Below are 21,078 nucleotides of genomic sequence, written 5' to 3'. Positions count from 1 at the left end.
CACACAAAAGACAAGTAAAAGAAAGAGCTATTTTACTAAAATTTTCAACAAAACCAAAAATCTTAGCACAGGGTCCTTACATCCTGTATCCAGGTTTGGAAAATAGAAGTTAGCTTTATGTATAGAGTGTGTATATGTTATAGATAGCAGGCCTCTAGCTAAGTTGAGCCATCAGAAATTGATAATATTTGTCTTTAAACAAAAATTGATAATTCCGTATTCAACCTAACACTGAAAAGGAGGTGTCTGGTTCTCTGATCAACAAATTCATACAAGATCTCCTTGAACCTACTTCTGTTTTTGGCTTACCCAAACTACTAGAGTTTCATAGACTTACAACCCCTAATAGGATAAAGAAACCCATAGGCTCTGATTGTCCCCAAACGAATCTGTCTTACAATTAAAAGGGCAGCTCTTTTATTTCAGTGTTTGGAGCTATAAAGAACCATTTCATGTTCTCCATATCCAAACTTTGATTTTATAAATTTGAGTTCCACCTCACTCAATCTCAATCTTCCCATGTTGGAAGGAGTTAACTTTTTAACCTGCGACAGATTTCAACCTGCCCTGGATATAAGGGCTATATAGGGGGTCAGGGTTCAATCTGGGTTTGAATCTTTGCCCTACTACACGTTATATACCCATCGTGTGACCTTGGATATGTTTTTAAAACTCTCTCTGAACCTTAACTTCTTCATTTGTAAAATGAACATAATATTACCTGCCTTTTAGAATTTTCACGATGCTTAAATTTTAAAAAATAATATCATGTCAAGTATTTACCTAGGCTCAGCACACAGTTATCCCTCAATTTATACATGTAGCTCTACAATTATTATTTTAGGTAGAAATGAAAGTAATAGCTTACATTGAATACATAGTCTAGATTCATGCTTGGTGATTTATATCTAGGAATTAATTATTCACATGCTTAAATTGGCAAATACAGAAGATCACGGCAAATTTGACAGCTCACTTAACTGCCCACTGTTGTCACGTGTTGAATACACGACACTATCATCATAGAAATGACACAAGAGCCAAGACCGCCAGTGGGCAGTGGGAGGAGGACATGGAATTGTGCCTCTGTTGCCCTTCTGCCCACTTTCTAACAGGCAGCTCTTCCCGGGGACCTGGGAGGCAGCTCTGGGCGCTAGTGGATGGAGCGGGGAGGGAAGGAGGCGTGGGGTCCACGACCAGAGAAGAATTCTCTGAGCTCCCTCCACAGAATGAAGGGATAGCTCCAATAGCCTGGGGAGCCTTCCACAACCTTCTGCACTCTGTGCAATCTCCTCTTTTACCCAGAAGGGGAAGGGACGGGGGGCACTGCAGTACCTCCAAATAGCTGCTCATCTGACCTGCGCTGTCCAGCGTGTCCTGCTACGGCAGGGCCACTAACGGTCCCGGGGCACCTGTAAAGCTCTTTTTTGATCCCAAGGGGGCAACTCACTAGAGCCCCCTGGCTGGGGAGGGAGAATCATGCCCTTCGTGCTTCAGGAAAAACGGAGAAACAGTCCTGAAACTGTCCCAGTTGCAGGCAGCTCAGATAGGCTGGTCCCCTCACCATGCAAACCCCATGCAGACTGACTGTGACCCCAGTCAAAGCCCTCCCTGGGGTGTGGAAATCACAGCGACTGCCCAGCTACCAAGCCTGGGGAGGGGGTTCCCTGAGCCTCTGGCCACAAGGTCCTCACTCATTAAAAAAGAAAAGAAAAAGACAAAAAGCTTTGAAAACAACAACAAGAGTAAGAGAAAGCCCCATCCAGCTTATTGAATCAATAAGAATGGAATGCTTTCAAAATGGATTGCTCAACACCAGGTCACACCCTGTATTGTATAAGAACGTGTACAGGCAACTCGTTGTAACCACTGCCTCTTCCTCGTAGCCACGTTTTGGTATCACTGTGACCACCATTTGTGATCAGTTACAATATGACCCAGGGGTGCATAGTGAACATTTGTATAACTGTAAAAATTCTATATGTTATAATTGAAAAGACAATGAGACTTCTGTGCAAATTGCTTTGACTACTTGTCCTCATATGACCTTGGAGCTGAGTAGTACGTTTCTGTGAATATTCCATTTTTTTCTAATCATCCTCTACAAGCCCACACCATCAGCCTGGCAGTCCAGCACCGTGACCAGATGAGTAAATGGAAGTGAGTTAAACTGTTCCCCTTTCCTTCCATTCATGAGTCCTTAGGCTGCCCTCTTATAACTTCTTTCCTTTAAGGCTGCCTTTGCTTTTCATTCAAGTGTGATTGTAGAAAAATGCTGGTTGGTTGGTCAGTTGGCATGGGGTGTGTGTGTGTGTGTGTGTGTGTGTGTGTGTGTACCCAGTGTGACATGTCAGAAAGGCCTCAGTGTGAGGGTCCTAGAGAGTCATCAAAGGCTTCCCCGTCTGCCTTGTGAGAACATAGCCTCTGGGTTTTGATCATCCATGAAGAGGGAGCTGGTCTTCCCTGCAGTAAGGACTGGAGCACACCCTGTAGCTCTCCTACCATACTTGCCTTAAATTGAGAAAAGCCATGGCCGGAGCCCCACCTCCCTGGGAGATGGAAGAGCAGGGCCAGAGGAAGAGCATTTCTTGGGATGTAGGGAGCAGTGAACACCTCTGCAGCCTAGAGGACAACATCAGAGCCTGGCCCAGCTTCCAAGGAGTGAGCCTGGTCCCCAGACTCCTCTGAGGGGTTTGCAGCATGTTATCGGAGGAATATGGCCCAGACTGAGAACACCTGGGCAGGTGGATGGAGAGCCTCACCTTCGAGGTGCAGACCTAGGAACAGGATGTAATGGCAGTTCTAGTAGAGAAAGACTGAATTTATGAGCATATCTGGGGAAATATGGCCACCAGGAAGTGGTCTGCAGGCTCTGATTTCAAAACTCTCTTAAATGGTCTCCTGAATCTCAGAGCTAAAGAAGCCAGTTACCTTTACACAGTGATTTTGAGGATTCTAAAAACCCTCTCTTATTAAGAAAAAATATATATATTTAAAATATTAATTAATAAGATTAAATTAATGTAATTTGATTAATGTTAAAATATTATGTAAATAATAATATAATATTAGTTTAAAGAATATGCATATATGTTCCACAGTGGTAGCTCTGTTAGAAATTTGCATGTGAGTCATTGGAGTACACTGATAAAAAAAAACCAAAAAAACTCCAAAAAACATGCATATCTGGGAGAAAGAGTAGATTTGCCCACTGATGGATTAGCTTGGATCATCTGTCAGACTAGCTAATGTGTCACCCAGTAGGGCCCTGGAGAAATGGGACAAGGGCAAGAGAATTCAGATAAAGGGTCATGAGGGTTTCCATGGGAACACCAGGGGCAGCAAGAAGGCCAGACCATGGAGGAAAGAGAAGGCAGCAACAGAAAGTAACAGAAGGAAGCCGTGGAGGAAATTTGACTGATTTCACTAGGGCCTCAGTGCGCCCTCTCCTTCCTGGAGGTTCCTTAATCCTTCTCAATTGCATAGCAACTCATCAAGTTCAAACCCTTCCTGGTATCCAGCATCCTTTCTGTATCCTCATGTTACCTGCCTACCTGTCTCCCTCACTCCAGCAATCTTCTTCGTCTGCACATCCCGTGCCGAGTCACCCCTCCCTGCTTCCATAACAGGCATTTCCTCTGCTTTAAAGGCCTTCCCCCTCCTATACCTACTCCTCTTAAAAACCTTTCATTCCTGGAACAGGCAAGATTCCTGTTATCTACAAATCTTCCCATCCTAACCCCACTCCAACAAAACAGTTCCTTTCATTTGAAATCTGAAGTCCAGGTTCATAGATTCAATCTGTTCTATATAATCTGTTATTTTCCTGACATAACCTATGTCCCAAGTTTCTTAAATTTCCAGGCTTACCTTTCTCGTCCATAGCAAAGTAAATAATCTGTTCTTCAGCCTATGTCATTGCATGAGTTCCATTTCTCTCCCTGGCATTTTCAAAAATCCCTTAGAAATGTTTAACTGTTCCAGAAATCTACTCTTGATCCCCATGACTGAATCTCCATCCTGTGGCCACTTCCTCTGATTGGTTTCACCCCAAAGCTTAAACAGGTTACTTCCTTCATTCCCTAAAACACATCTAAGAAGGTTATTGATTTTAATGAAAACAATTCAAATTTTTTGAACATTCACATTTTGCAAGACACCCTATTAAATGCTGTACAGACATTTCTCACTAAGCTTTCATGGACCACCCGACAGGCAAGCACCATTATTATCTTTACTTTAGAGGTAAGCCAGTAGAGTGGAGACTCTAAGAGGTTAGTAATCCATGGAAACTCACAGCTCAGATAAATAGTGGAGCTGGTATTTACATTGTATTTTCATTTTCATTCTCATTCAGTTTGAAATACCGTCTAATTTCTTCTTTGACTCATGGATTATTTACAAGCGTATTGTTTAATTCCCAGGATTTCCTCCAAAACAATGAGTGGTTATAAGCCCGACATCCAAATGAGTAAAAAATTGCCCATAGGACTTCCTCCAGGAAAATAAGCAGGGCTATTTCCAAAAACACATTTGTACTCCTACTGGTAGAATCTACTGGGTTTTTGTTTTGTTTTGTTTTGGTTTTTTAAGTTACTCTGCTGTGATTCCCTAAATTCTTGTTGTCATTTTGTACTTGTCATTGTTTATCTATTTAACACAAATTACATATTGTATTGCTCCATCATTCCCAGTACAGTGCCGCCCACACAGCAATAGGTGTCTGATAACTACTTGCTGAACAAAATTTTTAAAATTTTCCCCAGAAAAATCCAACAAGGGGACACTTACCACCTAAGTCAAATGCGTTTGAAGACTAAAATGATGGTGGGTTGAAAATCTGTTTCACAAGGTAAGGATGCATGTGGCTTTGCCTGCAAGAAAGAATGAGGAAGCACAAATGTGCTACAGTCTTGTAAACAAAAACAAATGTGAATATGACAGAGCTTAACGAGGAAGAAAAAAAGCCCTGGCAAAGCAAAAGACCTTCTCTGTTTCCTACCTACTTGCTACTCTCCTTCCACATGGAAAAGAACAGGAACAAACACAATAGAAAGTTTTTAACATCTATTCCAGTAATTAAACTGAAGACTTTCAAGGGGGATCAAAGCTAAGTTTTACCTCTCAGGATGAACTCAACAGTGAGACAAAACACACACACACACACACACACACACACACACACACACACACACACCACCCCTCAAAAACTATAAAACACCTAAACATCTAAATGTGCACCTACAAGAGAATAATTGAACAAGTTTTATATATCCTTACTATGGGAATCTATGCAGCTGTTAGGGACAATGATATAAATTTATGTATGTGCTGATATGGAAAGATGTACATGAGTACATCCAAGTGAAAAAAGCAAACTGCTGAATAATATAGCATAAACTTGTTTTTTTTTTTTTGCAGTATGCGGGCCTCTCACTGTTGTGGCCTCCCCCTGTTGCGGAGCACAGGCTCCGGACGCGCAGGCCCAGCGGCCATGGCTCACGGGCCCAGCCGCTCCGCGGCATGTGGGATCCTCCCGGACCGGGGCACGAACCCGTGTCCACTGCATCAGCAGGCGGACTCTCAACCACTGCGCCACCAGGGAAGCCCCATAAACTTGTTTTGATACAAGTTCTCTTATAGTGGTATGCTGGAGCTCATGAGAACCAATTTACATTTTCAGGAATTTAGCAAACTGGTTGTTGGTAGCTTAAAACCAACCACAACGAGTGTATTTGTACTCAAGAAATTAGCACCTTACAAATAAGGGGTATTTCCCCCCCCGGAGAGTTGATTTACCAGCACACCACTGCTCAAACTATGCAAATATAAGTTTGCATAAGCATATACAATTATCTGGAATGATATAAAGCAAACTGTGAGTTGTTGAACTACACATACTGATTTTGTTATTTTTAAAATGAAAAAAAAATAAATAAATGGATGAACCTAGTGATTATCATACTAAGTGAAGTAAGCCAGACAGAGAAAGACAAGTATCATCATGTGATATCACTTCTATGTGGAAACTAAAAAAAAAAAAAAAAAAAGATACAAATGAACTTATTTACAAAACAGAAGTAGATCCACAGACATAGGAAACAAACTTATGGTTACCAAAGGGCGAAAAGGGAGGGAGGGATAAATTAGGAGGTTGGGATTAAAATATACACACTACTCTATATAAAATAGATAACCAACAAGGACCTATTGTGTAACACAGGGAACTATACTCAATGTTTTGTAATAACCTATAAGGGAAAAGAATCAGAAAAAGAATATATATATTCTGAATCACTGTGCTGTACACCTGAAACTAAGATGACACTGTAAATCAACTATACTTCAATAAAAAATAAAAATGAAAAAAGTAACACCAGTAATTTCACAAGAAAGTGAAAGGCTATAGATAAAATCCATTTAAAAGTCTAAGTGGGGCTTCCCTGGTGGCGCAGTGGTTGAGAGTCTGCCTGCCGATGCAGGGAACGCGGGTTCGTGCCCCAGTCCGGGAAGATCCCACATGCCGCGGAGCGGCTGGGCCCGTGAGCCATGGCCGCTGAGCCTGCGCGTCCGGAGCCTGTGCTCCGCAACGGGAGAGGCCACAACAGTGAGAGGCCCGCGTATCGCAAAAAAAAAAAAAAAAAAAAAAAAAAAAAGTCTAAGTGTAGCATCTTCTGATGACTATGCCCAATATATTGAGAAGGGCTAAAATAATTTAATCTGTGATACTTTAAGGGCCACGTATTTATTTGGTAAACTTAATATATTTCAAGGCTACATTTAATATTAGAGCTGTGCAGAGCTACGTAATAGAGCTAAATCTACACTTCCTATAGATTTAAAAACGGGTTCAAATATTTATAACATTGATAATAGGAAGTGGTTACTGTCCTTAATATGTCAGCATCTATATAAATATATTTCTAAGAGGCACATTAGTAGATTTAGAACTTTAGTGTCAAAGCATAAAAATAGCTTTTATTCTTAATGGGCTGCTAAATTATTATTCAAAAGACTGTATCAGTTATACTCCCATCAACAATGTATGGAGAGTACCACACCAATATCTGATATTCTGAATATTTTAAAATATTTTAACCACTTGATAAGCAAAATTTGACGACAAAAAATAAAAAGGCTCTCTGGATTTCAGTTGACAGTTCTCTGATTATTGTTAGTTTAGCTTTTTAAAAATATTAACTGTTTGTATTTTATTTTCTGTGAACAACCTTGTTACCTAGACATAGTCTTTGTCCACTTTCTACTTGGATTACCTTTGACTTATTAACTTTATGAGCCCTTTAAATATCGTTAGGGAATTCCCTGGCGGTCCAGTGGTTAGGACTTGGCGCTTTCACTGCTGGGTCCCAGGTTCGATCCCTGGTTGGGGAACTAGGATCCGGCAAGTCTCCCAGCAAGGCCAAAAAATAAATAAAAATAAATACTGTGTTCACTTCACTTTAACCTTTTATCTGTCAAAAATGTTACAAATATTTGTCTTCACAGTCTGTTGCTTGTCTTTTAAATAGTTGGTGCTGTTTTATAGATATACATTTTCATTTTTTTAATATTCAGATATTTCAGTCTTCCCCTTTATGCTTCTGGATTTTATGTTATGCTTAAGAGGGTCTTTCCTACTCTAAGATTTTTTTAAAAACTACTTTGTTCTAGTTCTTGTGTAAGTTTGTGTGTGTTTGTGAGTCATTTAGAAATTCAACTGGAAATTATTTTAGTGACTATGTAGAGTAGAAAGTACTTGACTATCATTACAATTCCTTATCCATTGATTGTTAGCCACGTTTATTCTAATATATATTCTACATTTAACACGGATTCCTGAATTTTAGTGTTATGATATTTTATTGAGAGAGAAAAACTTCAGGGTAGTTGTCATTCACTTTTTCCTGAACATAAACTAAGCCCCTAAAAAGACGTTTAACTACTATTCCATAATAACTGTACAGGTAGATCAGAGAATATTGGGTCATTTCTGCTACATAAAATTACTTGGCCATATAGCTATTGAGAGGTCTCATTTGATAATATAAATGTTTCTAGAATCGTCTACAATGATCGATGCTGAAGTAAACTGTGAATAAGATGTGCATCTAGTTTAACGTAAGTCTTTAAATCTAGTTTTGACACTTTAATCAATCTACGTTATGCCACTAAAAAACTACTATCTTATTAAAAAAAGGAAAGTTTCTCAATGTAGTATTTCAAAGTTTAATGCACAATTAAAATAAAACCGTTTCTTTTTTTTTTTTTTTTTTTTTTTTTCAAGTTCTTGCCTGTGACAGTGTGTTTGCCACCATGGCCCCCAAAAAGAAGACTGTCAGAAAGAACAAAGGCAACATCAATGAGATGACCATCATTGTAGAAGACAGCCCCCTCAACAAACTCAATGCTTTGAATGGGCTCCTAGAGGGAGGCAATGGCCTTAGCTGCATCTCTTCTGAATTAACAGATGCTTCTTACGGCCCCAACCTCTTGGAAGGTTTAAGTAAAATGAGGCAGGAGAGCTTCCTTTGCGACTTAGTCATCGGCACCAAAACAAAATCCTTTGACGTTCACAAGTCAGTGATGGCTTCTTGCAGTGAGTACTTTTACAACATCCTAAAAAAAGACCCCTCTACCCAAAGGGTGGATCTCAGTGATATCGCACCGCTGGGCCTGGCCACGGTCATTGCATACGCCTACACTGGAAAGCTCACTCTCTCCTTGTATACCATAGGAAGCATTATTTCTGCTGCTGTTTATCTTCAGATCCATACCCTTGTCAAGATGTGCAGTGACTTTCTGATACAAGAAATGAGTGTTGAGAATTGCATGTACATTGCTAACATTGCCGAAACATACTCCCTGAGAAATGCAAAGGCAGCAGCCCAAAAATTTATCCGGGATAACTTCCTTGAATTTGCAGAATCAGATCAGTTTATGAAACTTACATTTGAGCAAATTAATGAACTTCTTATGGATGATGACTTACAGTTGCCTTCTGAAATAGTAGCATTCCAGATTGCAATGAAATGGTTAGAATTTGACCAAAAGAGAGTGAAATATGCTGCCGATCTTTTGAGCAATATTCGCTTTGGTACCATCTCTGCACAAGACCTGGTCAGTTATGTTCAGTCAGTACCGAGAATGATGCAAGATGCTGATTGCCACAAGCTTCTTGTAGATGCTATGAACTACCACTTACTTCCCTATCATCAGAACACATTGCAGTCTAGACGCACGAGAATCCGAGGGGGCTGTCGTGTGCTTGTCACTGTGGGGGGCCGTCCAGGCCTTACTGAGAAGTCCCTTAGCAGAGACGTCTTGTATAGAGACCCTGAAAATGGATGGAGCAAGCTTACAGAGATGCCAGCCAAGAGTTTTAATCAGTGTGTGGCTGTGATGGATGGATTTCTTTATGTGGCCGGTGGTGAAGACCAGAATGATGCAAGGAATCAAGCCAAGCATGCAGTCAGCAATTTCTGCAGGTACTGCCTCTTTTATTAGGAATAGAAATCGTTCGATGTTATGAACATAGAATGAAATTAATCATGCCTATTAGCTTAATTCATTGGCTCAGTAAATCAATAATAATAATAATGCCACATTACATGTATATAACACTTCACATTATATAAAGTGCACTCACATATATCATGCATTATAATTTTCCAAGTAAGCCAATGAAGCGAGCACGGAAGATATGATGATTCTGATTTTACATGTGAGAAATTTGACACCCAGAGAAGTGACACCACTAGTAAGTAGAATTCACATTTTCTCATTTCTGGTCAGGGTGCTCTCCACAATACCCTGCCTTTTTGACAGAAACTGGGTGAAAATTTAGTTTTTAACATTAAATGGTAAGAAAGATTAAAATGATACAAAATTTCTTTTTAAGTGGACTGTTACTGATGACTTCAGATTTATAACTGGCAACTAGAATGAGATCATTAAAAATGTGGCAGCTAATTAATTTTAAATATTTCTTTAAAGACTGAATACCATCAATATTTTTGATACATGTAAACAAGAGTAAAAGCATGATAAATCCTGCAGAAAGTGGAATTGAAATGCATATTATTTTTGTATATTTATAATAAAAAATTAAACCTCCATATACATGAAATGTTCAGAAAGTCATGCTTCTATCATGGTAGTGGTTCAAAGGCAAACATAACTAATGAACAAGATCTGAAAATTCATCTAGTAAATCATAAAAAATATTCTTTATTGTTTCATTATATGTACATGTGTGTCATTTAAATGAATCCAAACAATTGATTTTTAGCCCTTAATTTGTAGCTATGGTTAAGTTTTGATTTGGAGGTGAAATGAGACAAACATGAATGAACATCAAACAGAGTCAGTTCTGTGTTTACAATACTTGGAACTATGGAAAGTGTTAGTTTACTATGGGTGCCTTATTTTCCTCCTGCTGATAACTACTTGTACTCAAGTCACTGTTTTTGAGCTATTGACTTCAGTGCTTCTGGTATAATAATTGTAATGCTGAACACTGAAAAAAATATACCCCTACACTAAAAAGTCAGACCTACTAATAAGTGCTAGAAAATAGAGAAGCATCAAAAGTTAAGGCTTTGTTGATGCACTGGGACATGAGTTCTATTGTTCTCATTATAAACAGATGACAGAAGACTTAGTGACTTAGCTTTACAGCGGCAATGCCAGGAGAGGTGTGTGAACAAGAAGGGGTTTGTGAGAATGTAGGAACTCAGTCAACTTTCTTGATTAAGCCATGAGAATGAGCTAGGGGTGGCTGGTGTCTGAAGATATGTGGAATTGACTTTAATGTGGCCGTATTCCCTTCTCCGATTCCACAAATACCCAGCTTCCACCCTTCCTCCACGTGCGCATCCCCTAAATCCTACGGGATGATGGATTTGAATATGAAGGAAAGAGGACTGGAGGTCGGTCTCAGCGGGGTGGTCTCCCGGTAGCTGCTTTTATAAACGGGAGGAGGGGGAGTCACCTATGCCTGCCCTGCCTTTCCCAAGAGTCACACTTTTTTACTGGTTGAGAGAGGATTAGCAGCCTCCAGGCGAGGAGCTGCGATGGGTCCCCAGCCTCCTCGCAAGGATAGTGTCGAGCCTCCCACGTCCTGGTTGGCGGCGTCACCTGGGTTCCCCGGCTGCCGCCCACAAGGCTGTCACGCTTGCTCTACCACTTCCAGATACGATCCCCGCTTCAACACCTGGATCCACCTGGCCAGCATGAACCAGAAGCGGACGCACTTCAGCCTGAGCGTGTTCAACGGGCTCCTGTACGCCGTGGGCGGCCGCAACGCCGAGGGCAGCCTGGCCTCGCTCGAGTGCTACGTGCCGTCCGCCAACCAGTGGCAGCCCAAGGCGCCCCTGGAGGTGGCGCGCTGTTGCCACGCCAGCGCGGTGGCCGACGGCCGCGTGCTGGTGACCGGCGGCTACATCGGCGGCGCCTACTCGCGCTCCGTGTGCGCCTACGACCCGGCCCGCGATGCGTGGCAGGAGCTGCCGGCGCTCAGCACGCCGCGGGGCTGGCATTGCACGGTGGCGCTGGGCGAGCGCGTGTACGTGATGGGCGGCAGCCAGCTGGGGCCGCGCGGCGAGCGCGTGGACGTGCTAACCGTGGAGAGCTTCAGCCCGGCCACCGGCCAGTGGAGCTACGCGGCGCCGCTGCCCGTGGGCGTGAGCACGGCGGGCGCCTCGACGCTGCACGGCCGCGCCTACCTGCTGGGCGGCTGGAACGAGGGCGAGAGGAAGTACAAGAAGTGCATCCAGTGCTTCAGCCCCGACCTCAACGAGTGGACGGAGGACGATGAACTGCCCGAGGCCACCGTGGGCGTGTCGTGCTGCACCCTAGCCATGCCCAATCACGTGACCCGAGAGTCCCGCGCTAGCTCGGTGTCCTCCGTGCCCGTCAGCATCTGAACCCGGGGAGCCGCGGGCTCGCGGGGAGAAAAGATAGGCATCGCGGTTCAGCTAAAGGAAAGGAAACTATCTAACATTTACTACAGGGGAGTCTTTTCAGATCCATCGAGGCATCTGCCTTGGTGGTTTTCAGTTGCTGGTGTGGCATCATCTACCTCTCTGTCGATTTTTTTTTTTTTTTTTCTTTTTTTAAGCAAAATACAGATCCGGAGCCAACAAAGGAAAGAAGCCATTTATTTCAGCGGCCACTGGGTGGCAGACAGAACTCGCGGTGGGCACTACCATCGCGGCATCCTTTCTAAACATAGAGCGGTTACACCCACATTTGAGATTGTGCTTCTGCACTTTAATACACACGAAGCCTGTGTGAGTAAGAGATTTCTCGTACAAAAGTTTATTTTCCTTTCTCTTTTTTTTCTTTAGGAAGTTTAAAATATTCCTTTATAGGCTTCATTTTTAAATGGAAATCAGTCTACATCCATAAGGACTTAAGATTTAATTCTGTGTTTCTATGCAGTTTCTTTACTTATACATGCCTGAGTAAAGGATTTCGAAAGGCATCCCAGGAGAAAATCATAAAGCTTAAGACAAATACTGACGGGAAAGTAATAGGGATTCCACCCCGGGGCTGACAGGTTGGTGCCTTTGGTTTAGCGGTGATACCCTCCTCCCTGCCTCAGGTCCCCAAAAGTATTTCCTATCATAAAATCCTACTCTCAGAGAAGGAACTGACATCAGTCATCTAATTTATAGGCAAATTTAAACCATCTTCTTGTTTCTCCTAGAAGTATTCACATTTTACTTTGGTCCCCCATTAAAAGAATTGCAAGTAGTACTCGCACCCTAAACACTACATCAAGATGGTTAAAGGCAACCTTGACCTTCATGTAAGCCCCCAGAAGAACACCAAATAAAACTCTGTCTGTAAGGATCCTTAACATATAGCATATGCAGCCTGAAGGTTATGCAACCAATAACAATAATTTGATTTCTTCCAGTCTTTTAGATGAGTGAGAATGAAGGAAACATTTGGAATTCCTGGATTTGGCAATAGCAGGATGAATGGGTCCCCCTGTTGGTAAATTCTATTGTTTACCAATTGATTTCAATCCTGATTTCTCAATTAAAAATCTAACACGTTCATTTTCTATAGAAATGTTAAGATAATATATGCCCATTTGATTATATATTTTTAAAATTTCATCTGCTCCAAATTAGCTTTGCAAATTAAACTATATCAGCTCCATATCATTTTTCTTATATGTTCGCCAAGTTTGGAAGCAAGGGAATGATGGCAGTAAATGATACATATTTTCCTTTCTTCTAATTTATCCTTTTATTCTTTGATAGTTCACTTGTTTTGGAGAGGAAAGGCCTATAAATTATGGGTTGTGTGCAGATGGATTTTGAGAAATAAGACAAACTATTTAAATGGTGAAACATGACATCTATGACAGTATAACCGGGTTTTCATGAACCCTGTCCTCTCCCACTGTGTGTAGATAGGTTATGGCTAGAGTTACAATATTTATATTGAAAATATTTTATTCGAACTGTGAAAAGTGGTTCATATAGTAGTACACTTTGTGGAACAATTTTATATCATTGCCCCTTATGGAAAGTTCAATCTCTGGGTATTTAATGGTAACACTCGGGTAAAGGCTAGAACATTGCGGGTTGAGAACAAAACGTTATTAATGTAAAAACACTGGGCTGTTTCCTAACCCCACACAGGGCAGGAGGAGCTTCTCCAAGTACAGAGCAGATCTGCTCCTTGATTCTTTATTGGCCCAGGCTGAAAAATAAACCTGTGTGAGAAACCAGTGTATGGAGCTGGTTATATCACTGAGCTCTTAAGTCACAATGTACAACCTATAGATAGACTTCTGTCCTTGCAGCACCTGGGTAAAATTAGCTTTTCATTTGTAATAAGTTGTTTAGGACACAACTTCCAAAGCGTATATGAGGGTGACTGTAACATCTTTTAGTTTGGTATAAACATATATTTTCATACAATCGAGAAGCTATAGCATACCGTTAATTCTGAGAGACAAAAGGTGATGTATTATGGATTACAGGTCATAAGTGGGCAAATAGACATAATCTCTTGATGCTCACCAAGAGATGTATCTCCCATTGAGATCCTAGAAGTATAAGTGGGGGGCTTAAGGCTGGAATGAAATAAGAATCAATCAACTGTAATATTTTATCATGGATGAATGAGGAAAGACGCTGAAACTAGAGGATTTTTCATCTATCAGAGCTTTGTAAAATACAGTGCACAAAAACTCGGCAGTGGCTTTCTAGAGGTGACCCTGGAGATGTGTTAGAATGGATAAAGCATTTGAAATGACCATTTAACGTAGTTTCTACATTGGTTATCTGAAGACTCACAGTATACAAATATTGGGGCTACCCAGGTTCCTGGGTGCATTGCTGCTGTATCTCCTGCTTCAACCATTAGGTCAATAAACAAAGACCGATAGGAATTTGGAATTCCAGAATTTCTGACATAACAAATTGGAAGGGAGCGTGGAACCTAAGGGTGGGTGAAGGTTTTGCCTCCTGGAACATCCTGCACAGACCACTGAAAGACATGAAAATATGCAGCATCAAAATAATGCCTGTCATCTTCCACGTGTCAGCGAAACACACTCTTTAACCCAACTACTGAAGCAGGTACCTCTAGAAAACTTGACGACTTCCCCATGTTTTCCAACTGGAAAATGACTTCATTTTCATTATGTTGTAAGCTTACATTCAGTCACGCTCCCAAGTCTTAGGAGCCAAGCCGATACCTCCTTTTATTTTTCCGAAAGCAGAGGACTTGTTATTTTTGTAATACCAGAGTCCTGGGATGAAATAAAAGCATGGGTTCAGTGTATCAGAGAAATAGCAGGTTACCCAGCAGCTGAAATAATAAAACTCAAGCTCTCTTTTTCGGAGTGGGCCAGAGACCTGACATAAAACTTTCCAGGGAGCCAGCCTGTAGTCTGTCCGTTTTTAGTTAGGTTCCTGGTGCCAAGTTGTTGACCCTCCTGCACTAGTTGCTTTCAGTGGCATTGGATGAGTTTTATTTTTACTTCCTATGTTGTAAGAATGGTTATGAAGAAGGAGGTCAGGGATGGTACAGATGAATATAATTCTAAACAAGGATTAGATGGTAGTGGACTGTTATGAGTGAGGAGGTATAACTGAGGTAAGAAGAATGAGAGAATGTACTGACTGGGTCTGTGACTTAAGGCAGAGCAGCAATTACAGTAAGTGTATTTTACAAACATGCACGTAGATAGAGGTTTGCTTGGAAACATTTAAGTGTTAAGAGGTCCACATTTTGCTGGTTATCCTGGCCAGATAGCTTCCGAATTCAACAAAGTTACTAGATAAAAGAAACTAAAATCACTTCATTTAATTAATGTTTTCCCTGAGTTACAAAGAAGTGAATTTATGTCATCCACTCTGAATGACTCTTCTCTGAATGAGCTAGATTCCCACCCCAGCCACTGTTGGATATATTCTCTAGCACAAGGCAGCATTCAAAGGAATTATTTTTCAGTATTTCTTTTCATATTTTAAAAACTATAGACTAGTTTCCTAAACACTCCTCCATGGTAATTATGAGAATTAAAGATTCTAAAATATTAACAATTTACCCTCCAGCACATTGAGAGGGTCAAGACCATTTAAATGTCCCTCTCAGGGAACTTGAAATAAAATATTTGTCTTGAATACTCCTAAAAATCTTTGTATTATTTAGCAAATTTTGGCCCAAAATTTCTTTGTTTGCTTAAGACATTCTTGTACTCTATAAGGAACAACAAACTAAAAGGTATGTCGTGTTTGTAACTCCTCTCTATCAATAAAGCTGCGTTCAATAAGCGCTTTGTCAGTGATCAGATATGGGTAGTTTTGAAGTGTTCTTTCTGTGATGGTTGGGGTGTTGGTTTCTTTCTCTTTTTTTCTCTATTTAGTTTTCCTGATGACTCAGCTCAACAAAACACAACAAAAAAAGGAAACGACAAATAACTGAAAAGCTGTTCCAATAACTTGAAGACTAGTGAAAAATAAAAAGGGATAAAGTGACTTGCTCTGTAACTCAGACAGAAGCCTAGGTCTGTCTCTCAGTCCTGACCATGTAGAAGTCATGGATTAAGTGTGGTTTCTTATCTCAGTTCCACCCTGACCACAGCCAGCCTGACGCAGACTCAGGTTCATCATCATTTGCAACGAAACCACTTTTTAGAAAATGAAATTGTGTTGTTATGCAGACCAGCCCTCACAGCCTTTCTCTTCCACCTCACCGTCCAGATGAGCAAATGATATGGAACCAACATGAGATGCTCAACCTTTGATCTGAGTTAGCAGTAAAGTATTAAAACTCAGTTGAAACCATCTTGGTCATTTCTAGAAAATTCTAAATGGCAGAAATACTTGTTCTTAAGGCTCTCCAAGCTGTGTGACCATGTAAAGAGAGTGGATTGGCCTCCAAACCGAAACAGAAGCCACGTTCCCAGTTTTGAGCATCCCAGCCAGGGGCCTCAGAGTTTCTTTGTGTTTTCTTTGAACTCTCACAGAATTCCAAGCTTCCCTACAGGTTAGCACCACCCCCCGTCCCCGCATTCACATACCATCTATCCAACTCATAACATACATGAAGCTATTTCATCCCACTGAAATAATTCCCTTGTGTGTCAAAGGAACAACCATTTTGCACATGCTGTACTTGGCAAGCTTGGTAGAAAGACTAGAGGTGAAAAGACATTCGAACACTCCTCTTGGCTTTCCTCCATCAAGGTGGTATGGAAGTGCAGTGAAGGTCCATTTCAGGAAAGGGAACAGGCCTTGAGGGGGAGAGATCCAACCCGTGACTCTGGAAACACCCTGCTCAGCCCCTTTGCTCTCCTTTCTAGCCACATTCGCAGGCTGGTCTATGAACCTGGGTATCAGACGCATTACTCCTTATGCCAGCACCAACCTTCCACCCAGTTTCAAACCAAACCCGCTCTTTAGGGAGTGGCGCGGAAGAGAAGGCACTTTTCCTGAACCTTTGGACAGGCACATTAGCCTCAGGTTAGCCTAAAGATCCCATGGGTCTTCTTTCCTTATCCCTTTCAGAGAAATGCCTTATAAAGTCAGGCTGACTCATACTGACCTCCCATTCGGACTTTGCCTTGTTGTTCAATCATGGCTATAGAAGTGATTGCAATCTTCAGAAAGAAGGCCCTTGTAAATTACCATTATTTAGCCCAGAAGGGGTGATATACCAAAATGGAAGAAGCAAGACCTTGATTATACTAACAAACATTTCTCCCACTGCACCCCCTTCCAAAGCATTTCAACGTGTACCCAAAGGAGGGAAGTGTCCAGTGACACGATTGGAGAACTTGGACGCCCTTTATCTGGCTGTCTTTGCTTTGTGCTCATGTTTAGGTTATCGCCACAGGCTCCACATTCAGCAATTCTCTTTCCATGTTGGGGATACCCTTCCCCCTCAATGAGAGGGGGAAACTGAGCAGGTGGGCCAGGTATGGAGGTGATTTATGTCAATTGCATCTACATCACTTTGGCCGGAAGTAGGCATACGGCCCTACCCAGATGCAAGGGAGCTGGGGAAGGATGTCTTCATGTGACACCGGGAGGAAAAAGAAAAATTTTCATTGAGGATTGTCTCTGCACGATGAAGGATTACATTCTGGAAGCCGTAGCTCTCATCTCCCTCCCTGGCTGTCCATGGAGCAAGGAGCTTGCCTGGAGAACCACCTTCCTCCACCACACCCCTAGGGATCCGCTCACACTATGCAGGGCTCTCCCCCACCGCCAAACCCTTGCCCAGGTCATAAGTCTTGCACTCAGCTCCCCTGTTATATCTTGCCTTTCCCCTTCTGAAGGACAAGCCCAGACAACCCTTGCAGCCTTTTCTCAATTCAGGGCCCTTACAGGTCTACAGCATACATTAAATGGGTTCTGTAAGCCTTGGGTATCTGCATAAATCCGGTTCTAATGAACTCAAGGAAGCCCGTCTAATATCACAAGCCCCCCACACACACCTCTGCCCCCCTGGGTCTCCCTGTCCCTCTACTTCTAGAAATGCTCTACACTCTTCTTGATTTTACCTCTTCTAAGACAATATGGACTGTAAAGTCCACATCTGTGACTAAATTCCTCTTATTCCAGCCATACAAGAAGGTTCCCAATGCACGATGGTTTTGGGAAAAGAGAGCACATCATGGAGAGTCTAAGAAAGGGAATACATGCTTCGATTCTTTTTTTTTTTTCCTTTTTGTGTTAGTTTCAGGTGTAGCAAAGTAATTCAGTTACACATATATATATGCATATATAAAAATATATATATTCTTTTTCAGATTCTTTTCCAACATAGGTTATTATAAGATATTGAATATAGTTCCCTGTGTTATACAGTAGGTCTTTGTTTTTTATCTATTTTATATATAGTAGTGTGTATCTTCTAGTCCTAAACTCCTAATTTATCTCTCTCCCCTCCATGCATCGATTCTTAATCACCACAGCAAGAGAGGATTCCTCAGGGACAGAGGGAGAAGGAAACTGAAATGATTATAGTCTGTCCCCCAAGTTTTCTTCCCTAACCTTTATGAAACTTTTCCATTTATTGCAGGCTTGAAGTTGAGAAATGTTTCATTCTATCACAATTCTGCATATGGGTAACAAAGAAAATTCTTCATGCCCAGAGAATCCTTGTTTAGCAAATGTTCACTGGCATAACTGTGCACCAGGCACATTGCTGTAATACATCGTGAACGTGATGCTGTGTTCCCCCAGGGATAGTGAGGAACCAGAACCCCCATGGGGTGACCGATGCCTGAAACACACATTTAGATCAGGCAGAGCCAACCATACAAAGCACAATTAAATTGTTTTTGAATTTTATTTTATTTTTTTATACAGCAGGTTCTTATTAGTTATCCATTTTATACATATTAGTGTATATATGTCAATCCCAATCTCCCAATTCATCACACCACCATCCTCCTGCCACTTTCCCCCCTGGATGTCTATACGTTTGTTCTCTACATATGTGTCTCTATTTCTGCCCTGCAAACCGGTTCATCTCTACCATTTTTCTAGGTTCCACATATATGCATTAATATACGACATTTGTTTTTCTCTTTCTGACTTACTTCACTCTGTATGACAGTCTCTAGGTCCATCCACGTCTCTACAAATTACCCAATTTTGTTCCTTTTTATGGCTGAGTAATATTCCATTGCATATATGTACCACATCTTCTTTATCCATTCGTCTGTCGATGGGCGCTTAGGTTGCTTCCATGACTTGGCTATTGTAAATAGTGCTGCAATGAACACTGGGGTGCATGTGTCTTTTTAAATTATGGTTTTCTCTGGGTATATGCCCAGTAGTGGGATTGCTGGGTCATATGGTAATTCTTTTTTTTGTTTTTTGTTTGTTTGTTTTGGGTTTTTTTTTTTTTTTTGCAGTATGCGGGCCTCTCACTGTTGTGGCCTCTCCCGTTGCGGAGCACAGGCTCTGGACGCGCAGGCGCAGCGGCCATGGCTCACGGGCCCAGCTGCTCCGCAGCATGTGGGATCTTCCCAGACCGGGGCACGAACCCGTGTCCCCTGCATCAGCAGGCGGACTGTCAACCACTGCACCACCAGGGAAGCCCTTTTTTTAGTTTTTTAAGGAACCTCCATAGTGTTCTCTATAGTGAGTGTATCAGTTTACATTCCCACAAACAGTGCAAGAAGGTCCCCTTTTCTCTACACCCTCTCCAGCATTTGTTGCTTGTAGATTTTCTGACGATGCCTATTCTAACTGGTGTGAGGTGATACCTCATTGTAGTTTTGATTTGCATTTCTCTAATGATTAGTGATGTCGAGCAGCTTTTCATGTGCTTCTTGGCCATCTGTATGTCTTCTTGGGAGAAATGTGTATTTAGGTCTTCTGCCCATTTTTGGATTGGGTTGTTTGTTTTTTGTTTTTTGGTTTTTTGGTTTCTTTTTTTTTTTTTGCGGTACGCAGGCCTCTCACTGCTGTGGCCTCTCCCGTTGCGGAGAACAGGCTCCGGACGCGCAGGCTCAGCGGCCATGGTGCACGGGCCCAGCCACTCCGCGGCATGTGGGATCCTCCCGGACTGGGACACGAACCCGTGTCCCCTGCATCGGCAGGCAGACTCTCAACCACTGCGCCACCAGGGAAGCCCGGGTTGTTTTTTTGTTTTTTTTTTTTGATATTGAGCTGCATGAGCTGCTTGTATATTTTGGAGATTAATATTTTGTCAGTTGCTTCATGTGCGAATATTTTCTCCCATTCTGAGGGTTGTCTTTCGTCTTGTTTATAGTTTCCTTTGTTGTGCAAAAGCTTTTAAGTTTCATTAGGTCCCATTTGTTTATTTTTGTTTTTATTTCCCTTACTCTAGGAGGTGGGTCAAAAAGGATCTTGCTGTGACTTATGTCATAGAGTGTCCTGCCTATGTTTTCCTCTAAGAGCTTTATAGTGTCCAGTCTTACATTTAGGTCTCTAATCTATTTTGAGTTTATTTTTGTGTATCATGTTAGGGAATGTTCAATTTCATTCTTTTACATGTAGCTGTCCAGTTTTCCCAGCACCACTTATTGAAGTGACTGTCTTTTCTCCATTGTATATCCTTGCCTCTTTTGTCATAGATTAGTTGACCATAGGTGCGTGGATTTATCTCTGGACTTTCTATCCTGTTCCATTGATCTATATTTCTGTTTTTGAAGCACAATGAAATTAATAAGCATGTGCTTCTTGCCAAGTTTTGTGTTCCTTGGTCCTATGGGGAAGAGAAAAGTAAACCCAACTTAGAGCCTGCCCTCAAGGTGCTCAGACGTGGTAAAATCTCTCTAATTGACTACATTTGGCCCCTGATCATGCTCTTTCTCTGCCCTGCTCTGTGCTCCGGGAGGCTGACCCCCAGGGATTGCATCATCCAGACTCAGATTCTTCAGCCAAGAGGTTGTATTTATCCAATAGGAGACCTCAGAGAGGTCAGAGGCAGAAGAGAGTGGCTGGGGTATTTCTCTCCTGTCCTTTCCTGGCCGTGGCTATAATTCTGAGCCTCCAGCTCCTGCCAGGTGGCCTCTCCCCACACCGCCTGGACTCCAGCTCTCCCTGGACTCATACCACCACACCA

At 41.8% G+C, this 21,078-nt stretch overlaps 1 protein-coding gene across 1 annotated transcript; it reads left to right on the top strand.

The window, feature by feature from the left end:
• The first annotated feature begins 8,286 nt into the window (after positions 1–8,286).
• Positions 8,287–15,839, top strand: KLHL31 (kelch like family member 31). The gene is made up of 2 exons (XM_033864468.2): positions 8,287–9,485; positions 11,192–15,839. Exons 1-2 carry the CDS (start codon positions 8,314–8,316, stop codon positions 11,922–11,924), a joined length of 1,905 nt encoding a protein of 634 aa, XP_033720359.1. The 5' UTR covers positions 8,287–8,313; the 3' UTR covers positions 11,925–15,839.
• The last annotated feature ends 5,239 nt before the right edge of the window (positions 15,840–21,078 follow it).

The sequence above is a fragment of the Tursiops truncatus genome, chromosome 10 (genome assembly GCF_011762595.2).
Source record: "Tursiops truncatus isolate mTurTru1 chromosome 10, mTurTru1.mat.Y, whole genome shotgun sequence".
Classification (NCBI taxonomy): Eukaryota; Metazoa; Chordata; class Mammalia; order Artiodactyla; family Delphinidae; genus Tursiops; species Tursiops truncatus.
Note: the sequence above shows the minus strand (reverse complement) of the source record. Positions and strands in the feature narration are given on the sequence as shown.

Bases quoted from the DNA above. Each gene is read 5' to 3' on its own strand.
- KLHL31 (XM_033864468.2), top strand. From the start codon at position 8,314: ATGGCCCCCAAAAAGAAGACTGTCAGAAAGAACAAAGGCAACATCAAT. The intron at 9,486-11,191 runs GTACTGCCTCTT...TACCACTTCCAG, and splicing joins GCAGTCAGCAATTTCTGCAG to ATACGATCCCCGCTTCAACA.